Source organism: Crocodylus porosus, unplaced genomic scaffold, assembly GCF_001723895.1.
Source record: "Crocodylus porosus isolate Cpor-Errol unplaced genomic scaffold, CroPor_comp1, whole genome shotgun sequence".
NCBI lineage: Eukaryota > Metazoa > Chordata > Crocodylia > Crocodylidae > Crocodylus > Crocodylus porosus.
The window spans coordinates 12,318,477-12,341,463 of NW_017728909.1; the positions used below are offsets into that span (position 1 = coordinate 12,318,477).

General features: G+C 47.1%; 1 protein-coding gene across 1 annotated transcript in view; it reads left to right on the top strand.

Moving 5' to 3' along the window:
• LOXHD1 (lipoxygenase homology domains 1) overlaps positions 1-22,987 on the top strand; it is a 193,395-nt gene that overhangs the window by 167,875 nt on the left and 2,533 nt on the right. Inside the window, exons 38-40 of the mRNA XM_019531681.1 lie at positions 14,527-14,697; positions 17,971-18,109; positions 19,770-19,931. Of these exons, the coding sequence (XP_019387226.1) occupies positions 14,527-14,697; positions 17,971-18,109; positions 19,770-19,931 (472 nt within the window). The remainder of the gene's footprint in view (positions 1-14,526; positions 14,698-17,970; positions 18,110-19,769; positions 19,932-22,987) is intronic.

Genomic DNA, 22,987 nt, shown 5'->3' on the forward strand with positions numbered 1-22,987 from the left:
TGCCTTTCCTCCGTGTTGGAATAGATTTAGCTTGTGCACTGAGGATCGCTTCCTTGATAAGCAACCACTCTTCTTGTTTCGAGAGCAGAGACTGATTCACATGGACTTGCCAACTTGCTTTGACAGAGGTTAACGATTGAACTATCTCCTTAGGACAACTTCCAGCTCCCCTATGGAACGTATGTGTCAGAGTCAAGTTATCAGTACTTATTCATATGTGCATGCACTGAAATCTCAGCTTCCTTTTTCTCCATATAATCCTAATATGTGTGTGTCTCCTTTAAAAATAAACAACCCTATATTTAATAGGAGTTTTTCCAGAACTAAAGACTCTAAGACTAAGCCTAGGGCAAAATATAACTCAGATTTGTCCAGTATAAATTGACCTGATTTACTTTCTTGTAAGAAACACAACCGTGGCTTACGCCCTAACATAGGTTGCCTTCATTGCTTTGCATTGTAAAAGGAATATCCTATCACAACCCTGCAGTAATGAGCCATGGCAGTTAGTTCGGGGGGTAGAGTATTTATTACTGTTGGTATCCTGCACTGACTAGCTTTTTTATGTCTATTCAGGCATGGCTTTTATATACAACATGGTCGAGATACTAGTATATGTCCAGTGTGGGTTTTATCCTGGGGGCGGGGAGGGGCCAGTGTGGTTATCACATGCTTGGAGGACTTTGCTTTTTAGATCAGTCGGCATTTATTTATGCTGCTCTTGTTCATCTCTTAGGGAATCTTTTGTATTTTTTTGTTCTCAATGCCTACTAAACACTCCCTTTTACTGCCATTAATACACACATTTTCATTTTGCCACCATTTTACTGGAGTGTGGTATTGTCCTATTACTCAAGCATTACATTTGGACTGCCTTCTTTTAAAAACTTTTAAATGTTGGGTGCAATGGTATTGGCATCAGCGTGCTATTAATCAGGGGTGCTCAACCTCCAGCCCATGGGCCAAATGTGGGCCGTACAGTCATAGCTATCCAGTCTGCAGGGATGCCCATGGACTGGGAAACTTGGCAGCAGGGGATTAGTGGCAATAAATATAGCCACCCTTCTCCATTGCCCAATTCCCAACCCCTGAGCCCCACACAGCAGGTTGGGGCTGGGTCATGCCCCCTCTGCCTGGCAGCTGAATGAAGCCAGGCCGCACTCCTCCTCCCAGATTGGATGGGGTTGGGCCATGCCCCTTTTCCCTGTGGGCCAAGCTGGAGCTGGGCCACCCCATGCAGGGCCAGACTGGAACTAGGATGCCCCCCGTCCCCCTCCACACAGCTGGATGGGGTCCTGCTGTGACCACTCCATGCTGGATTGGGACATCAGCTGGATCTGGTCCGTGGACAGCCTGAGCCCTGTCTATCCAGCCCAAAAGGTTGAGCACCCACTGCTCCAAATGCATGAGAAACGTGTCGAGTAGCCTGTAGGTAGGCAGGCTCGTGAACATAACAGCCAACCTTTAGATGCCTTATTCTGCTAGGGTCTGATTCCAGCAGTAAATCAACCAGCCTGTCTCTCTCTTTCCCTTTTTAGGCTTAAATTCTAAATTACAGTCTAATTCCACGAGATCTTTCCTATCTGAGGGCATGACGCTGGTAGCGTCCCTCACTTTGATTACCAGCACAGCTAACTCCCTGAGAAACCCCACTGATTTAAATAGGACTGGCTGAAAGGTAAAGCACCATTAAAGAGGAGTAGGAAATCCAGCACTGGGCCCCAAGTAGACTTCGTGTTGTCACTTTACATCCATGCATCCCTACGATGCAAAGACTGAAGCCAACCCGTTTGCACAGTTTCGCCTGCGCAGGTGAAGGGGGACATATGACTCGATGAGTTCTGCAATTGTGATGAGAGTTCAAGCCTATTACAAATGCTGCCAATCTAAATTCGGGGTGTTGTAGTCTGAGATATTAAGTGCATCTTTCTAAATCAAAACTAATTAAATGTTGTGCCAGAGAAACTGAGCTACTGATCAGTTAAGTGACTTGTCCTAAATCTCCTAGCATGTCAATGGAAAGCAGTAGGTGATCTCTGGCACCGAGGTTTGGACTGTAGTCCCATGAGCAAATGATGCCTAGTGAGGGTTAAATTGTTGGCTGCCATTGGCAGAGTCATGCCAGGAGAGAATTTGCTCCTGGTCTTCTTGGAGCTGTTGTTGTCGTTGTTCCATTTTTTTCTGCTGGAGCCTTTTTTGTGTCAAAGAGAAATGTAAGGGGAATGAAACTTGTCACCGCAAGAGTGACAGGGGCAGCAGCTCCTATAGGAAGGATTGTCAAATTCTATTTAACTCTGAATAATGAGACTTCCTGAAGTTTCTAGACTTTCTCTCTTTCTCTCCCTCCTTTTTTTTTGGGCCCTGAAATGTTTTGGAACTTGTTTTCCCCATAAAAATAAATTGCCAACTGTCTTCTTTCCACCTGTCCTTTAAATATAGGGTCAAAATGTAGCCCTCCTGCAATGCCATTGAGGGTGTCAGCGAATTTGGTTAGGGATCAGTTTTGCATGCACACCAATTCAGGAGGTTTTGAGATTGCCTAGCTACTATACTTCTTAATGAGTTGCCAGCTAGGACCTCTGCTTTAAATATGTAGGAGTCACTGAAAGAGAAGTCTTTAACAATGAATGTGTGCTGTTGAAAGTCAGGTTATCAGGTCTGTGTATCATGATTCTGTGAGACACTGTTGTTTGACCAAATCTGTCTCGGATTTGCGAGTGAATGTCCTCCTGGTCCGCCCCCCAAAGTAGTATCAGGACATCACCTCTCTTGCTAGGTCATCTAGTTCAACCCCTCATTCACGGCAGGGCCATCCCTGCCTCAACCATGTCATCCAAGTATTTGCCTAATCGGCTGTTAAAAACTTTCCGCAACCTCTCTACATAATCTGTTCTGGTCTCATATAGTTAACTAGGTAATCTGTCCCCCCTCATCATTAGAAAGTTCTTCTTAATATGCAGGCTTAATTACCCTTCTTACATTTAAAACGCTTACTCCTTGGCTTGTCTACTGAGTCCGCAGAGATTAGTCTATCACCATTGCCTTTATAGCCACACCCCCAACTTTTCATGTATTTGAAGACTGTTATATTTCTACAGATCCTGATTCATTTGATTCTGCATTTGCACAAACAAAAGCATTGGATCAATAGCAAGGAGTTCATACAAACTCTAGTTTAAACACAGGTTTCAAATCCCTTCATAGTTTGGGGATTAGTTACCAATATGAAAGAATCAAGTTTGAATGTTTTCCAGCTCTGTGGTTCCCAGGATGTCAGAGAATAGGACACCCTCGGGTCTGAAATTATTTTCCCATAGGAGAATTACTTGTTTTACTTACCTCTCTTTCCAGCCTCCTTCTTACATAGGGAGGATCTGTATAATCATTTTAGAGCTGAATATTTCAAATGCTGGATGTTCTTAATGCCCATTTTTCAAAGATATCCCGGAAGAAACCAGGTTCTTCTATATATTACCAAAGAAGTAAAGGATAGAAGAGTGTCATTAGGTCACTCAGCCCCCACCCTTCACCACCCTCACTTCCCACCATTGCAAGTACTTAGCACATGGTCTGAACTTCTGTTCTAATTATCCTGCGTGTTGTGACTGGACGATGCCTCTCCACCCCACTTCCTTGAGATAGACAGAACTGCAGAATACCACTGTGCCCTTTTCTTCAAGGAGCCGTCTGTAATGGCCATGAGCCATGGTCAACCCATGGCAGGTCTTAACCTGCCCAGAAGTTGCCCTTGCTACATCTTGTATTTCCAAAAGGCCTGTGATTGCAGTATCTTTGGCACCAACCCAGTTCCAGTCTGGTGAGACCATAATAAAGCAGTTATTAAAAGAAAATGAAGGACTTGCTTCCTACAGCCATAGGAAGGATTTATTCTGGGATCTGACTCCAGAACAGTCCATCTGAACACCCTTGCTGGTTTTTATTTTATTTTATTTCATCTGGGGGAGGAGGGTTGTGGTTGTTCACATAGCGAGTAAAACTTCCGACTCACTTTCCAGTCCTCAGCTTCCTTCTATGTGTCCAGATAGGACTGAAGTCACAAGGAGATTATGGTAGTGTTACTCATTTCTGCCTGCTGTAGTTTCTGGTAAATCAAAATGCTTTGCTCAGGCCCCACCACACCATTACAGAGCTCCCTGGGCCATCCAGTTAGCTGTAAAGTTATCTGTTCTTTAAAAGCTTATCTTTACCGTGAGCTTCATTTGCCATACTCAGCTACAAACTACTTTGCACCCAGACTAAGTGCTTTTGCATCGTGTGCCTCAGTAAAACATGAAATACGCTTCAATCACAAGAATATCTTTAGCATCCTCAAAGCAACTGCTACATATTCACCCTGAGCAGTGCAGTGGCTTTACAAACAAGTCTTCTAGAGGCAAGATTTTTGTCTGAGTGCCCGTTCTCTCTGACCTGCGTCAAAACCTGTGGTGATCAGCTTGCACAGATGGTGGAATGGGCAAAGGGAGGTGGAGGAAATCCTGTTTCTAAAAGCAACACTAGTATTAAGCTCAGCATTTGTCAAATCTTATTAGACACACTGGATTACCCATCCACCTCAGTGAGAAACCCTGTGACTGGACCTGATGGGACCTACTGGCCTGCTTGAATGAGTCACTTCACCTCCCCATACTTTGTTGCCCAATCTGTAAAATGGGGCTAATGATACTGAACTGTCTAAAGCAGTGTTTCTCAACCTTTTAAGTAACAAGTACCACCCCCCCAACTTCTGAAAATGTTAATAAGTGCTCCAACACTCAATTTGCCAGGGGATTTTATATTTACAGACTAATGTGTGCCATATGTTGGAAGAAGGGCTGTGTATATAAGGCTGTGATATGACAGATGTCTGATCTGGTATGCATAGGGTTGCCACTGTTTACACCAGGGGTGCACCTCTCAAGTATGTACCTGGGCTAGAGGTGGTGTTGGCGAAAGCTAGGACGGCTGAATCCAGTGCCATGCAAAACGTGGCATGCAAAATTATTACTGGGGAATTACATTTTTTTAATTGCACCAAATTTTTTGCCATAGTTTTGAGAGGAAAAGAGGGCAAGAGAGAGAGGAAACGAGGGCGAGAGGGTGTTGGGGTACCTGCGCACCCCTTGCCTGTGTCTCGCGTACCCCTAGGGGTATGCGTACCGCAGGTTGAGAAACTGTGGTCCACAGTGCTCTGCAATCTCCTGCTGGCAACTGCCATAAGAAAGCTAGGTGACGTTTTGTCATTGCTGCTGTCATACCTCCACCCTGACGGTCTTGCCCATTCCTTCTGCATTTCCGGGCACTATATCATATTTGTATGGGCTGTGTAGATTGAAAGTCCTATTATGTAGATCCAGGGTGTCACAAGATATGGCTTGTGAGCTGCATCTGAACTGAACATTTCACCTGTCCGGTGGAGCTCCTTGAGGGGCCAGGAATTCAGGATGGGACAAGTCAAGGGTGGGGACTGCCAGTGAATTTCTGGGTGTGAAGCCCCACTGGGGACAGGTGTCAGTGGAGGGAGTACAAGTGCATTAATCCCCGCACCGTTGCCACTTGCCCTAATGCCACTGCGACTTGCCGTGTCACCAGAGGCGGATCCAGACCCAGCTCACAGGGCCGGATCATTTGGACACCCCTCGGAGAGAGGATGATGCACCCTAGAGTAGAGCAGAAGGGTTAGGAGTGAGCAGGAGATGAGCAGGGGTAGTACAGCAGCACAGCATGCACGTTAGATGGTTTTAGGGTTACCCCACCGTCAGCTATATCTTGGGTAGTGGCTGTTACCTGATGTTTCAAAGGACAACTCTAGCTAGAAAATAACCATAATGTACCCCGCCCGTTACACAGTACTGCACACTGGGTTGGGAAGTGGTGGGCAATATAGTTCTTTACTGACCACCGAAACAAGCAGTTGAAGCTCAGCAGTTTTAATCCCTGTCCTGTCCAGTACCAGTGATTACAAATGTTATTTTTTTGCTCAACACATTAAAAAATAAAATTGAAAAAAGAGCAAGCCAGCTCCGGCCTGTGTGACCTTCTGCTGCAGTGATGTCCCCAAACAGACTGCACACCACATGGAGCAGTACTTGCTCTTATTGGGCGCGCTGCTTGCAGAAGCTGGAAAGCTGGGCATTTTTCTTTTCTGACAAATGTTCCCTGAAGCATGCAGATTCGGTCATCCTCAGATTTAAAAAGAATCCAGCCAAAAGCCCCTCAAAACTAATCCCCCGACTGCCAGAGGAGAATGTAGTGTCCTTGTTCTTCTCTTATCAAAGAGCCCAGGGCTTCAGACATGGGAGGCCTGGGATCAATTCCCCTCTCTGCCCAGGGTGGCTCGAACCCACGTCTCTCAAGCAAATACCCTCACCAGCATGATACGATATGTTCTGGGGATGCTTCTATTTTAATGTGCATTAAGTAAAACGCATGTTTTTATGTGATGCTTTAATGCGCATTAAAATAAGCTAATGCACATTAAAGCACACAGGTGCCGAAGGTCCCCTTCAGATATGTCTGCAGAGCCCAGCCCACTATTCAGGCTGGGCTGAGGATTTCACTCATAAAAGGCTACATATATTTTGGTGTGGCCCCTTTTCAAGCTAGTGGAATTACAGCAGGGATGAATCTGGCCCTGTGCGTGCAAAGTGCATCGAGACAGAAATGTGACTGTGCAAACAAAGCCCCTCACTTGCAGATCTGCACCTAGCCACGTGCAGTCAGGGAAACCCAAGAAAAATGCCAGAATTCAGGCTGAGTAATTGATTTTTTCCCCATTCAGTCTGCAATGAAGTGAAATGACAAATCTTTTGCTTTTCTCCCTGAAATGAAACGAAAAATTCAATCTAGGTCAAAGGAAACATTTTGTTCCCCTCAAAGTGTTTCATTTCCAGTGTAGGCATTTTTAAGAGAAAACAAATCAAGAAAATGAAAGGTTCGAGTTAGGTATCATGGACAAAAGGAGTTAGGCCTCATCATTTGTTGGGGCAGTCACTTAAGAGAAGGACTTGGTTCAGATCTGTTGTATAGACATGCAAAATATTGTTGGCATTACTGCCGCTTTCAGGTTTCTGTTTGTCGCTGTGATTTAAGCCTCGTCATAAAAAGAGAAGGGGAAAAAAAAAAAAGCGAAAATTGAACTTCGTGGGACTGAGCTTCAGAGACCGGCCAGTCACCTGGTGGTTTTGGAATCCACTTAGGATGTGGGAGACTCCAGGGCTAGAAATTAGGGCTGTTGGTTAATCCCAGTTAACTTATGTAATTAACACAAAAACAAATTAACACGTTAATTGTTTTAATTGTGCACATCATTTTAACCAGAGAAGTGGACCAGCTCTGGACCAGCCAGAACCTGTGGGCACAGCGGGGACCCCGGCCTGCCCCACGCTTGCTCCAGGCTCACCCGCCCATGCTGAGCAGTGGCAACAGCTGGGCAGAAATTGCTAGTTGGCATGGGGGAAAAGTGGCTCCTCTCCCTCACCACTGCCGGGCCTTTCTTCCTGCAGTTGCCCCGACCCCATGCCTTGGCTACCCTGCAGCTCCTCTCCGCTGCCATCACTGCCACCTCCGGGCCTCCCAGCCAGCCAGCAATGGCAGTGAAGAGGAGCCGCAGGGCAGCCCGGGCACGGGCCCCAGGCAGCTGCAGCAAGAAGGGCCCGGCAGCGGTAAGGAGGAGGAGCTGCTTTTCCTCCACACGGAGCAGCAGCTTCTGCCTGGCCACTGCCTCTGCTCAGCATGGGCAGGTGAGTCTGGAGCAGGTGTGGGGCAAGCCAGGGTCAGGGCTGTTTGCATGGCTTCCAGCCGGTCCGCTCTGGCCAGGACAAGTCCGGAGCAGGCGTGGGGCAGGCTGGGGTCGGGGCTGGGCACTGTTGCTGGCGGTGGGGAGGAGCCACAGGGCGTGCAGGCTGCAGGCTGTTGGGTAGTGGGCTGCTGACTATTGTTTAGCTGCGTGATAAAATTGCAATGAATTGCGACTATGTTTTAATTAATTGCGATTAATTTTTTTGAATCGTTTGTCAGCCCTACTAGAAATTAAAAGTTGTTTCTAGCCATCAAAGAGCATAGTTCTGCATAGTTAACTTGTGGAATTCATTGCCACAGGAGGTGGTAGAGGCACATAGCACGGCCAGGGTTGAAAAGGGATGGCTGAATTCATGGATGATAGATCTATTGAACTATTAAACTATTGAATACAATGGTTGGAGATGTTTCCTCTAGCGTCTCTAAAGCAATAATGGTGGATGCCAGGGAGGGTATTGAATAGGGGATGGATCACTCTATATATATCCAGTTCAGTGCTTTCCCTCTATAGGATCCGTTTCTTTCACTGTCAGCGACAGAATACTAGGATAGATGAATCATTGCTCTCTGCCTGTTTGGCACTTCTTCTGTTCTTATCCTTTGCAATAAAACTAGCAGGGACAACAAAACCTAGCTACTTATAGGATCGGACTTGACAAGTTTGTGAAAGAGACTATCTGATGTGGTGACCTGCAGGGAACTTCACTCAGTGACCCAGGAGTTCCCTTCCTATCCTTTGTTCATACCGCCCTGTATGAGTCAGGCAGAGCAAGAACATACAGCTGGGCCCTCACAGTCCAGCCCTAGTCCCTGGGGTATTAGTTATTCTAAGATGGGAGAAATCCCAGTCTCTGGGCCCACAAATTTCATCCTGCACTTGAGGATCCTATCTGAAAGAAAGTTGCATTCAAACTGGCGTGTGTCTATGGAAATTTTTGCCCTGGTGAATTGGGATTTTCCCTATGAAAACACTTTCACCGTAAAATCTTTGGCCAGTTGTTGTATCATTGGTATGGGTTCTGCTCCATTCCTACCCCAGTCCAGTTCCTGGCAAAATGCAGTGAGCCAATGCATGTCCCTTTCGGCAATCTTTGCAAACAGGCCAAAAACTATGCCTCTTCTTAATAAGTGAGCTATCTTCTGTGGTGAGGAAGAGCACTGTTGAGGCAAATTCAGGGCTTTGTGGCTAGCAGCATTATTTGCCACCACTTGCCTGCGTGCTCTTTAGTTGATCAACAGAACTTGGTTGTAAGATCTGGTTTGAATGACTTTTATGAGAAAATCTCTCCCAAGGATATGTCAGAAAGCCTAGGAAACAAGGGAGGGTGTCCCCTTTGCCGCTCACTAGTAAAAAAGAGAGGGGGCTGCAATTTTACTCTGAGGCTCTGCACACAAGGGAGCTCTTTGAACTGAGAGAAGCAGGTTTTAGGCACCTGCCATGCCGAGTTAAAATGGCAAGAGTGCAGAACTGGTCCACTTTCCCCCAGGGCCGAGGAGCGTGCTATCTGAGCTGGGGCTGCCTGTATTCAAACAGTGACCAGTCCAGCCTCCATCATCTACCCACGGTGAAAGACGCAGAACGATTCCTCATTTGTTATGTTTTGCTTTTCGGCATTAATGTCCTGACAAAAAAAACAGCTTGCCCTTTAAACATCCTATACCCGAGAGGTCACAGCTATTGCGTAGTTGGCTCGGAAGACCTGCGTTTTGTAGCTCCTCTGCTCTCTTCTTCCACCTCAACTTCTGCGTGGTCCAGGGACTTGCCTGATGGATCACTCCCTGTTACTAACAAATAACGTTTGTCCTTCAGAGTGACCTTTGCGTGGTCTCTAGGCAAGCATTGGCTTATCCCCTTCATGTCAAATAGCCTTATCCACCTCCATGTCAAACAATTGATGTAAACAGTTTGTGGCATGAAGGAGAACTATATGGACCTAGTAATGTATTGAAACAAATATCTGACCCCAACATGGACATTTTCTTGAGATGAACTACGAAAACCTAGGCTTGTCCCAGTGAAACCAGCCCTATCAGTATGTACCACATGGGCTGGGGCACTTCCCAGCACTGCTTTGCTAACGTTTTTCACCTTGCTTTAGCCTACCCACCTTTGCTCTGTCTGGGTGATGGCCTGCAGAGATTAGCTCTGTGCTGGGGGGAGTCTAGGCCTTATTTCTGTGCTGAGATCTCCAGTTAGGGCCTGGCTAAGCTGCCTCCAACTGTCCTAGGGAGCACTATGTCTCTCGCTCCCAGTCTTTGCACCTCAAATGCTGCATGGAGCTGCTGTTTGATACACTCCCAAGAAGCAGCCAAGCTTTGTTCTCACGCTTATGGATCCAGAGCCAGTCTAATCATGGCTGCATGGAGCAGGAGTGAGTAGCAAAAGTAGGGCTGGAAGAGACTTCAGGAGGTCCAAGCTCAATCCCTTGCCAAGATAGAGTCAGTTCTGTCTAAAACACCTCATTTGAGTATTTGTCTAATCTGCATTTAAAAGCTTCCAAGGGTGGAGAGTCTACAGCCTCTCTAGGTCGTCTGTTCCAGCGCTTCCCCACCTTCACAGTTAGAAAATTCCTCCTAAATGTCCCTTCTTGCTTTTTAAGCCCATTACTTGTCCTGTCCCCTGCAGCCACAGGCTGTCACCGCCTTCTTTATGCCACTCTTTCTGTATTTGAAGGCTGTTATTTTCTCCCTCCACAGTCATCTCCTCTTCTCTGGACTAAATAGTCCCAAGGGTTTCCTTGTATGTCATGTTTTCTAGACCTCTAACTCTTCAATGGCTTTCCTCAGGATTCTTCATAATGAGCCTACATTTTTCTCAGTGTGGTGCTCCAGATGAAGCAAACTACTCCAGGTGAGGCCTCACAGCACTGAACGGATTAGATGCATCACTTCCGGGGATTTGCACGGACACTCATGCAGGGGAGGTCTTCACAATAGCACCCCTTTGCAAAGTCGGTGGCAATGAATGCACACATACTAGGGTTTGCATGATGGAGACCGTCCTCCAGGGGAACAGATCTAGCCACTCATTTATTACAACAGTCATTAGACTCTAGTCACTGATATGCTTGGCTGGAGGAAGAGCAAAAATGTATTTTTTTTCCTGTGGCCTGTTTTAACTAAATCTTGACAAAAAGCAGAGCAGTCTCTTGAATATTGAATATTCTATAGACACATTTATTGAGCCAGGTAGCGAGATTAACAGGGTGACCCTGCCAGCAGGTTTAGAATAAATTTCCAAGCAACTCGGGATAGAGAGTGGCTCTTGTGAGAACATGGCTGGAGTCCCAGAGATGTATGCTTTAGATGAAGAACATATGAAGACCATCACTGCCCTGTGCTCACCCACCCCAAAGACATGCCTGTGGCATTTTATTCTGTAACTGAGTCATGAACAGAGCTGTTCTGGTGTAAGACCTCCAGGCGCAATGAGGTTATAATTGATCTGCCTTTGGTATGTGTATGGTGTTTGTCATCAATGTGCGACACAGCTTTCAAGTGAAAACAGCCAATATCTTTCTCCTTCATGCTACAGTAGGTATCCCTTGTGCAAAGCATATATCATAAGCTAACAGCTAATGAAGAACTGGCTTAACTGGTCTTGCTCTGTGCTTTGTAAGAGAAGGATCCCTGACGTCTCTGTGAAGCACTGCAAGGCCATGGCCTGCAGGAGTGACAGCGATGATGTTCCTAGAGAGCCTTGGCTTGACTTGGTTACATGTGGTACAACATGGCACGGCTCCCAGCACTATCCCAGAGGCGGCGGGGTGACTTGTTGGCATTGCAGCTCAGCAGGGTGCCTTTTTCAGGAGTGCAAAGATGATTTGTTTCAAACTGAAGAAAGCTTTAGGCAACAGACAGGTAGCTACCAATCCTTGGAGGAGAAAAAAGCCATTTAGATGACTCTTAGGTCTGGATAACAGCATGGCAGAGGGGTCTTGCCACGATCATGGCACTCCTTTTGTTTGAACAGTAGCAGACCTCATCAAGTAGAGCTGTTGGAGAAGTGCCAGTGTGGAAGGGATCTCTTCCTACCTGCTTTAGTGGATAACTCTGGGCCGGTCGCAAGCTGCACATGGGTTGTCCACTAAGTCAAATAGGATTCTGCACCAATTTAGCTGCCTCAGGAAAATGAAGGAGAAAGCTGGACCCGCTGCATGCCCCTACTGCAGTGATCAAAGTTATATTAGGTGCTCTGGTATAAGATGGGATTTTTGCACTGTCTACCAGGAAGCTTTCTGTGATAACATTTCTTAATTGCAGCGCACTGTGTGTGCAATGCCAGCAGCATCAAAGATCAGGTGCCACCTTTGCAAAGGACAAATTATAAAAGTTCTTCAGAGCATCAGATCCAGATGGAGCTTTCTGATCGCCTGCCATTGAGATCTTCCTTTTAAAGCTCACCTTCTAAAGAGATATCTGAGGGTGGTTGCTCCCAACCCATACCTCTTCCTGTTGAAGAGTTTGTCAGCATAACCTTAAACAGCTCTGGGCAATGTATTTCTGAGAGGCATTTTATTTCTCAGGGGCAGATGGTACTCAAACCACCATTGAGGCCAGTCCCCAGTGCAGGCAGTAATCCCCAGCAGTGTGCTCATAGCTATGTCTGGTCAAAGAATTAAGATGGGGAAACCATAATGATGTATTTGCCTCTCTAGCAGGGTCCCTTAATCCTCAGTACTTAGTCAATAAGAAGGCAGCATAAGAAGTCTGCAATCTGGAGTAGGCAGCTGAGGGAGGGATAGCTGCACGAGAATAAGCAACCAGAGGAAGCCAAAAGATAGGGGCTACAGGCTGCAAGGTAACTACAGGTAACTACTGGGGAGCCAGCTGCAAGACAAAAGGGCAGACAAGTAGATAGGTAAGCTGCAGCAGATGAGGGCAGGCTGCTCAGTAAGCTGGGGGAGACACCTATAGCTAGGCAGGGGGTCATCTGAGCAGAAGAGATGGAGCCTGGGGAGATATAAGCTCAGCTCCTGAGCCAGAGCCCATGGTCTGGCCCAGGGCAGTGAGGCACTTGGAATGGCAAGTAGGCCCAGCACTGGGAGATGCCAGCCAAACAGGGTGGGCACTGGGGAGAGCATGGAGAGAGGCACCCTGCCTCCGCTGCTGATGGCTGTGGTTCATATTATTGTGAGCTGTTAAACACTGGGGTTGTGCCTGGAGAGGGGAACAGGAGGCCATGCAGCAGGTGCCTGGGCACACTGGGTTTTGAGCCCTGCACTGAGCAGCAGTGCAGCTGGGCTGAGGCCAAAGCCAGGATGGAGCAGAAGTGGAAGCCAAAATGGCCAAGGGTCTGAGACCGCAAAGCCAGGCTGGAATGAGTGGTCCAGGGCCAAAGATACAGCCAGAGGAAAGGGGCCCAGGTTGTAAATGGCTGAACAAAAAGGGATGAGGGCCTAAAGGGCTGGAATTACTAGCTGATGGTGATTGACACCCATGAGGCCTGGGTGACCTCTGGGGGAAGCTGGAGGCTGTGATTAATGCCCTTGAGGCAATTTGCCCTGTGGCATGGAAAGAGCCAGGGGTGGTGCCTGAAGGGCAAGATACGGGCATAAGATAATTGTGTGGCAGCCTAAGGGTCCAGAGAGGAACCAGTAGGACCCAGAGTCCGGTTAGGTCAGTTAAAGGCAATCAGGATCACTCCAGCACTCAGGGAAAGCCTCTCAATTCACATACATCAAGGCATGGCAGGAGAGCTAGTGGGGGGATACGCTGAGGAGCTGGAGTGGGGCAGGTTGTATGTGGCAATGAGGGAACACCACGGCCACCCTTAGAGCCAGACCTTGCTACAGTCTCAATACGCATATTTTTCATTGAACCATGGAAATGGTAGGTGTAGTCCATCTCGTAGGGCAGGAGTTACCTGTGATAAGTGATTGCAAGAGCCCCACAAAAGACCTAGAATGAAAGTAGCCTAAGAGAGCTGTATGAAGGGTGTGAGTATGTGTATGGAGGGTCTGCTGCTCAGCCCCTCTTCTCTGCAAGTGACACATGGGAAGTGCCTTGGGGAAAGCTCTCCCCAGCTATACTGTTAGGACCTGCTCAGAAACATTGCAGATCCCCAGAAATGCTGCATCTCTGCAACTGTTCCACCAAAGCCTGGCTGTCCTGGTTTCTCAGTGGCATTTTGTGGGGCTTTATGAGCCCTACACTGTATTATCACTTCTTCCTGAGAACCTCAATGCAGCTGGTAGAAGTACAATAATAAAGAACAATAACGGCCTGCTGGTCATTATTGTTATTACTGGCATTTATATTTCAGATAATATTTCAGCTTCTCTGCCGCCCAGTTACAGCCCAGAAGCCCATTGCGCTGGGGACAGTGCAAACACAGGACAAAAAGTTCCTCCAAAATCTTCCCCTTCCCGAAACACCTTATTCCCATGTGCCTTATACCAATGGAGAGGCCCCCTCGGGGCCCCAAGAAGGCAGGGTGTTGCCCTGTGCCTGGCTGCCCTGGTTCTTTCCATACTCAGGCCTGTCTTAGGGGTGGTGCCACAATTTGAATCAATAATATTGCTTATAATACCTGTTCTAGCATGGTATGAACTCCATATCCACTTGTCCTGTCTAGAAGCCATTGGGTCTACTCAGGAGGTAAGATATCACTAACGTGGGCAAGAACATCAAACCTATCTGTGGTCCACTTCTCAGAGCAGCAAGCTCTTTTCTCTGCATCTGTACAGTGCCGTATGATATCATTTCTTGCGCTTTTTCATGACCCAGGGATTGCACCTGGGTGGCACTTGGAATATATTGAGGTCATCGATTCTGCCATGGACGAGACCTTCCGCTTCCAGTGTGATCGCTGGCTGGCGAAGAGCGAAGATGATGGGCAGCTCATCAGAGAACTGGCTTGTGCCAACAACGACATCCTGGAGGAGAAGGAACGTACCAGTAAGTTTGAAGCAGGCTGTGGCAGCCTCTACAGGTCATCAGAGACCTGCCTCTCTTGACACAGCATTGTCAGCACTTAGTGACGGGGAGTCTCGAGATATAAGTGCTGAAGGCTGAGTTTACTTCTGTGCCTGCAGAATCAGGGCACTAGGGTTCCATGAGAAAAGCATAAAGCAGGATTTATGAGCGAGAAAAACACTGAATCCCACTCTCTGCTGAAAGTTAAGAGGGTACCAGAAGCAGCTGTTGATCCTGGCAACAAGCCAGAGCAATACGTGGTTGTGTCCTCATTAGAAATAATGGGCTCAAATCTCTGAAGTGGAAAATAAGTCCCATCTCCAAAAGCTTAAAAGTAACACTGCCCGGACTCCCTGCTGGAAACACCCCAGGGCTACCAGCTCTTGTGTCCCAGTTGACCTTAATTGTAAAGTTTAATGCTCCCTCCCCGATTTTGCTCGTAGATACACAGGTGTCAAACCCAGAGTAGTTCCACTAAAGCTAATGAAATCACACCGGTGTAGAAAGTGATGAGAGAGGGTAAAGACCATTGCTTTTTAAGAGCACCGGCTAATGTGCTTGGCCCATCGCGGAGCACACTTCAGATGAGATCCTAGCCCCAGAGAGCACGAAGAATTAAGAACTGAGTTCCAGGACACCAAGAAATCCTTCGGCGTACTTCTGCTTTGGCTGCGCATCGTTTGCCCTCTATCAGAGGTGCTTGCAGGCCTCCCACTACCGCAGACTCAGAGTGCCCTGCAGGCTATAATGCATTTCCCTTCTCAATGCCCCCAGGGAAACAGAATAATAATACACCAAATGGTTAGCCTCGCGTTGCAGGTGGAGAACAGAGACATGTAGGGCTAAATCCAGTTTCGCTCTGTGCTTCAGTGGCCTATATGCGGCTGTATGACAGCAGGTTTTGGCACTTGCACCCAGATTATGGTCCAGCTTTAGGCACAGGAGTGTGCACATCCCCACTGAACAAGCTCACCAGGGGTTTGCGGAGGCTGGGCAGGGAGCTGGCGGGATATGCTCATGCAGGTGCACGCATAAGGCCGGGAAGTCATGAAGTTGTAGCTGGGCAAAATCCTGTGAAGTGCACACTTCAGCCTGGTGAATACTTGCTCTGGGGACATGCATCGTGGGCACTAGGTCCTTAACTTACAGGGGTGTTGAACTGACAAGTCCTGCTTCCTAGCAAGGGGCTCTAACCACTAGGCAACAATTTCCAGTCCCCTTACGAGGATGCTGTGATGGATCACCAAGGGAGGGAGACAGTAGGCCCAGGAGGAAATGCACAAGCCAAAGAGTGTGTGGCTTAGTGAGATGGCTACTGTCCTGGATGGGAGGGGGGAAATGCCCTGCTGATCTCCATCTATTTTAGCTGATGAATATTAAAGCAGCAGTGGCTCAGCTTCCATTGCACATCTGGAGATGGCCTGGGCAGTGCCTAACCCGGGGGGTGGTGGTTGGAGCTCTTTGCTGGGTAGTAAAGGTGAGGCAGGTTCAAACCTCCTTTGGGAGAGGGGTGAGGAACTGATGTTTTCTGCTTTCTTAGCAAGGGTCCTAACTGCTAGGCTGTTGGGCTAAAACATGGGAGGGCCTCACCTCTTCTCCTCCTCAGCTTTCCTGCTTGCAGGTACAGGCACGGGGTGATTCTGTTTTGCCATATGGTGAAATGGACTCTGTAAACCTTCCTGCCATGACTACAGACATGCCCTCTAGACACATCTAATGAAGGAGAATTTATCCCCAAAGGATTTGGTCATGTTCAAATGGGAAGTCTATGGCCATGTATGGAATTCAGCTCCTGTCTCCCCAAGTCCCAGGCTGGCAGTCCAACCACTGGACCATTCTCCATCTCTGCCAGTGACTCGTTTGTGAAATCAGTCTATTCAACAGCCTGACCCCAGTAAATGACAACACCTCATTATTTTATGTTCTTCAAATATTTCAAATCTATCCAGAGTGGCGCTCTGTGCAAAAATGGCTTGTAAAGTAAAATGACAGCACACAAACAGACAAAGGACTGCCCCCAAATCTATTTGCATCAGTCCCCATCTCCCTCAACAAGCTGAACAAAGGATTAAATACCCATAAGCTTGGCTGCATGCTCAGAGCATTAACATAGCTGGTTTCAGAGTCCAGACCCCGTTACCGAGTACTTGTTGGCAGCAGACAGACCTCTGGTCTGTCCTAAGGGAGCTTCAGCTGCTGATTTCACCTGGGGTCATTTTCATGGGGAGAGAAGTAAACCTGGCTGCAAACAGTTTAGGGCATCATCGGTTAAAACGGACACCTCGAAAAAGGTTGGGAGCCCGTGTAGACCCCAGACCTCTGATCCAATGTAACCCTGGCAGGAACTCCATTTAGTAAGTGGGCTACAGCTTAGTGCATGTACTCATGTTGCCTCTTGTAGAGCACGCTCCAGCAGTTAATTAAGAGGTGACCATGGGTAATGGTAGTTGGGGTTCACATTTAATGGAAAGAGCACACTGAATCCTGCTAGGTGCAGATGCGGGGGTGGGGGGGAAGGGGGGGGAGGCCATTCCTGGCTATAGCCATGGACCAGAGCTGTGTGGGGCCTAACTCCGCATCTGTGCACATCTGTTCTGCAAATAGTGCTTGCTGTCCCTCTGTGAGGATCACCAGCAAGTCCCACCAGCTCTTCCAGGTGCTTTCTCTACCCAAGAGTGTTATTTCAGTCTTGACTGAGGCATATCCAACCAGCTGTCACACAAGCCCCGTATTTATCTAGGCGCAATATAATTAGATCCACTGCACTGGCATGGAAACATAAATAAGTCTTTTGCCTGTTGACAACATTGTGGCCTTCTGTCTCCTCATCCCCCTCCTGAACAAAAAGGGACAAGATTATCCTTTGCACCCCATCTCTAGAGAGCCGCTGAGAAACAGGAACGCCCCAAACCACTGCCCTTTGAATTCTTTGAAAGATAAGAAAACTTTAATTCCAGAAAGCAGCATCCGGCCCTGGTAGTTAAACACCATAAGCCTATTGTTATGTTTTCTGTTTGTGCCATGCCTGGGGTGAAATCCTGACTCAGAAGCCAAGGGTAGAAGTCACATCACTTTCAGCAGATCCCAGACTCCATCCTTGGTTTAGCTTGCAGGTGCCTTGTAGTCTAGAGTGACCGACGCTAAGAGAAGTTATCTACACACCAGAGAGACAGTCAATTAGACAAGACTGGCCATAGTCTTAGATGCACCTGCTCTGACTGCTTTGGGAACTGTGTGCTTTTTCTGCATTTACAGCGTACGAGATTGTCACCGTAACAAGCAACAAAGAGAATTCAGAAACCAAAGAAGATGTCTGGATCATCTTAGAAGGAAGGAAGTGTCGCTCAAAAGAATTTGTCTTGGAAAATTCTCCGAAGAAAAAGAGATTTGGAAGGTATGAAAGGGAGATCTCAATGGTCAAGCAAACAAAGCCCTCTCCCCTCCAGGGGATCCAGATCAGCTTTGTTCAAGCAGTTCCTCTCTTCTCCTCCCAGAAGATACCACCGGTGCTGAAGGAGAAGGAGGGGTGGGGGTTAATGTCTGGTTTGTCCATGGTGACCAGATGCTAAAGCAGCTTTCAGAATTAACAGAAGCAGCCATCTGGTGCGAGGGAGCGAGTCCTTCCCATAATTACATCTGAGATTTACCAGAACTGTAATACTTCTCGGGCTTGCCTGATGAAGCAAAAGGGACCCCCAGGTAGCTGAGTTGGGAGGAGTGGCAGGAAGCTTATCTTAGCAAGAGGTGTTTTTAGCCTAGCCTTCAAAAAGGTTGGTGGGGTGGGGAAGCAGAGAAAGAATAAGTGTAATTCCAGCCTACATGTTCAGTCTGACCTAACAAGTCCAGTCTTTGGTTTAGATTAAGAGAGCTCTCATTACAAACAGTGAATCGTGTACCTATGGACCGGGTAACCCTTAAGGTCCCTTCCAATATATGACTCTTTTGTGAGTATCTCCTAAAAGGGAGAGAGAGAGAACTGTATACTGAACATGTGAATGGGAGCTGGTATGTGTAGTGAATAAGATTCCTTCTTTTCCTGTTTGCACCTGCGCACACCAGTGGGCCAAACCACGCCAGTTGTAACTACACATGAAATGAGATTTTGGTTGAGTTTTGTTTGGGGATGCTATATTCAGAGCATACCTGCCTGTAGACCATAAGGCAAAGAAGATCTATACTAAGACCATCAGGATATATGACCTTATGTCTGTCTGTTGTGTTGGGAGGACATGTCTTTCCTCCAGGATCTCATGAGTCCCTTGGAAGACGGGCACTCTTAGTTACCTCGATTCGAAGGTCAGGGGCTACAGAACATAAATGCCTATTTGAAATATCAAAGGTCAGAAAGAACAGGTCAGTTGGTCCGGCTTTGAGCAGGGGTTGGACTGGATGTGACCTTCTGAGGTCCCTTCCAACCCTCGTTTTCTATGCTTTTATGGAAACTCTTGCTTTTGCAACAGTTGGGTACAGTGGAGTTCAGAGGAAACGACGTCCTCTGAAGAATGAATCATTGGCCAACCCTTGAGGACTGGATGTTGAGCAGACTTATGATTTAAAAAGGCAACTATAAAAACTACGTAGGTTACCCTAGAGAGGAAACAGCAATGTTTGCCAGAGACCGGTTGTTTGTCTAAGCTGTTTTCAAGACGGCCTTCTAAAATTGGGCTGAGTTGGCAAATTTAAAGTCACTATGATTGCTAGATGTGTAACAGATAAAGAGTCTGTCAAGAAAAATGAACACTACAGGGGAAATTAGTCATTCTTTAGCTTTATCTGTAACAAGGCAAATTGATTTCTTATGTGAAGCAGCTCAAGTTTATCCTGGAAAGTCCTAGTGGCAGTAATTTAAAGCATCGCCCTAATCAGGAAAAATACTGAATTTAAATACAGAAATTATACTTTGCGCTAAATAATTGCAGGTTAAATCAAATGACTTTAAATGAAAGTTTATCTTCTATCTTCTCTAGCCATGTGCAAATTACTTAATGTCCATATGAGGCAAGTTATTGCCTGTCTCCGAGAGAGTAATTGAAGCTGTTCTGTGTTTCCTGCAGAGGAGCAACAGACAATTTTCAGTTTTCTTCAAAGAACGTTGGTAGCATCGCCGCCATCTGCGTTGGTCACTGTCCAAAAGATGGAAAAAAGTCTAGTGCAAAAGCTGATGTGTACTGGCATGTCGAAGAGATAATCGTAATGGAGATGGAACTTTGCAACAAGTAAGTATCTTCCATCAAAAATGGATGGACTGCATAGAAGAAAGCTGCCACCATTAAAGGCAGGACGGCATAGGGAACTCAAATAGTACTGCAGCCCTCCGGTGTGGTACTATGTAATCAACCTTTCCCAGCCACACATATTAAGATTGAGAATATTTTTAAAACTAAAGTCAAGAGAGTCAAAGTGTTTAGGGATGCAGCGTGCCTGGCTGTTCTGTATGAATCTCTCTCCATTTATTTGAGATACTTGCATGCCCAGTGCTGTGCACGAGCACGTTAACTAACTGGCATCAATTTTGCAGTCACTGCACACCTAATATTAAAAATGCAGACCCCAGTCGGATTTTTGCAGGCCATTGCGCAAAGATTTCCCTTTGACAAACTGCTGCAAAAGTGTTGTTCAGAGATGTAAATGCTGAACAAACGCGCGGCTGGCGATTGGACAGACACCTGGCTGGGGTCATCTGACCCCAGCACTCTTTCCTGCCCAGGGCAGGGGATCAGACTTGATGATCTAATAGGTCCCCTCCGACCCTAAAATCTATCAATCTGTGAACAAGAGCCAAACACTCAGATTCAGATTCCTTCTCATATATCATCATCAGCTGAAGGTGAGTCCTTGACATACGGCCGCTATGTTTTAGGGGCCATCCACAAAAAACAAAAAAGTGTTTCTTAGCATCTGGTTTCTGCACCATCTAGTTTGCACTATGCAAGCCCAGGACCCTGCTTCCAGCTTCTGCAGCCACCTCTATATGTAAAAGCAGCATTTGCTCTGAACCCTGAGGACAGATTTCACAGCAGGGGTACAGTTTCAGAATTGCTAACTCCAAATACCGCAAATTCATAAGATTGGCTTAATGTTTTTTTTCCTCAAGACAATTTTTGTACTCTCTGCCTGTTGGTTTTAAGCCATTAGCATACAGATGGGCCACATTTCTGGGCCTCTCCATTGCAACTCTGATGGCCAGAAAACTAGTCTTTTTTTAAAAAAGAGCTGAGATTCTTACCTAATCACAATTCGACAAGCTGGGGCTTTCAGGAAAACGCCACATAGCACAACAGTGTGCCCCTGTGGCCAAGAAAGCTAAAGGCATATGGGCCTTTATCAGTAGGAGCGTTGTCAATAGATGAAGGGAAGTGATTCTTCCTCTCTATTCAGCACTGGTGAGGCCACATCTGGAGTCCTGTGTCCAGTTGTGGCCCCCCACTACAGAAAGGACGTGCACAAATTGAAGAGAGTCCAGCGGAGGGCAACAAAAATGGTTCAGGGGCTGGGGGACATGACTTCTGAGGAGAGGCTGAGGGATCTGGGCTTATTTAATGTAGAGAAGAGAAGACTGAGAGGAGATTTAATAGCAGCCTTCAACTACCTGCAGGAGGGTTCAAAAGAGGATGTAGCTGGGCTGTTCTCAGTGGGGGCAGATGACAGAACAAGGAGCAACGGTTTCAAGTTGCAGCAAGGGGAGTTTAGGTTGTATTAGGAAAAACTTTCTCACAAGGAGGGTAGTAAAATAGGTTCCCCAGAGAGGTGGTGCAATCTCCATCCTTGGACGTTTTTAAGACCCAGCTAGACAAAGCTTTGGCTGGGACTATGTAGTCGGGGATGGTCCTGCTTAGAGCAGAGGGTTGGGCTAGATAACCGCCTGAGGTCCCTTCCAACCCTAATTTTCTATGATTCTATGATTCTTGGGAAAAAATGCAACTTTGGGTAACCTTATAGTTTGGAGAGAGTTAATCTGTCTTGTTGGGAAGTATATTCCCACCCCTGAGTATAGGCTGCAGAATGCAATCTCATTGGAATTTCTCATGTGCAGCCTTTCTTTCCAAAGGCGAGCAAGTATTTATTTGGCTTCAGAAGCTATTTGGAACATCACGAAGCTTGAAATATAGTGCTAGAACTGCAACAGCTCATCCCTTTTTATTTTATACACACACTGCAATCCAGCTGAATTCCTTCAGGGAGGACCTGCTGCAGCTTGGAGAAGAGGCAGGGGAGGAGAAAGAAAGGGGACTCATTTGGAAATGATTTGCATCATTGGAAATGAAATCCATCATTAAAAACACAATGCTCCAACCTCTGACTGATTGCCAGATACACGGTGATTTGTGAATATGTTACGTGCTTCCTGCACATCACCAGAGGCAGCACAGTGGAGCACAAGGCTTTTGCGGGGGGAGGTTTCTCAGCATCTGGTATATCTCATTTCAGTACTTTCTCCATTATTTGTCTTCTCACAATGGTCTGGGAGTGTTAAGGGAAGAAAACGGGGGCTCCCCATTGCCTCTCATTTCCTGGTCTCCCTAACTTCTTCCTACCTTCTTCCTTTCCCCAGTAATGGCAATAACTGATGAATTTCGACATGATATGCAAAGGCATGTGCAGCAGCGCAGCTTTGACAAACCTAACCTCAGGATTCATTGAAGTCTTGAGGGGCAGGAAGCAGCCTCCCCTGCCATGCTGTTTGATCTCAGCCATTTAGTTCTGCCAGGGTTCAGACTTCTTTGTAGACAAATGAGATGACAAAGGGCCCAAATTCACCTTTGGCATGACCTGGAGGAGGTCAGCTTCCTCAGGAGGTATTGGCTTCTCTGTCATTCAGCTCATTAGATGAAGATCTTTTGAAAGAGATGCTACAGCTCAAACAGAAGTCAAGGTCACTGGCAACGCACAGGGGGTGCACACAGGTGCATGTGCACCTGCTGAGCTTGGCAGTGCACCCCCTGCAAAAAGCGCTGCCGACACTGCTGGTGGTGCCTGTGGGCATTTGCCGCTCGCTGCTGGCTGCTGTCAATACTGCCTGCGGCGTCTGCATGTGGTCGCTGACCGCTGGTCAGTACTTGCCACCCCCCCGCCAGCACCGCCACCACTGGCTGTGGGAGCTCACCATGCCCCCCCAGCTTCTGGGGGCATGCAAGATTCATGGTCAAGAGCTTTGTACAGGAGCTGCTGGTTGAGGTCCTGTGGCCTCTTGTAGGCAGAAGGCCAGGTTGAGTGATCAAAACTGTTCCCTCTGGCCTTAAAGTTTATAGATTCATAGATTCATAGATTCATA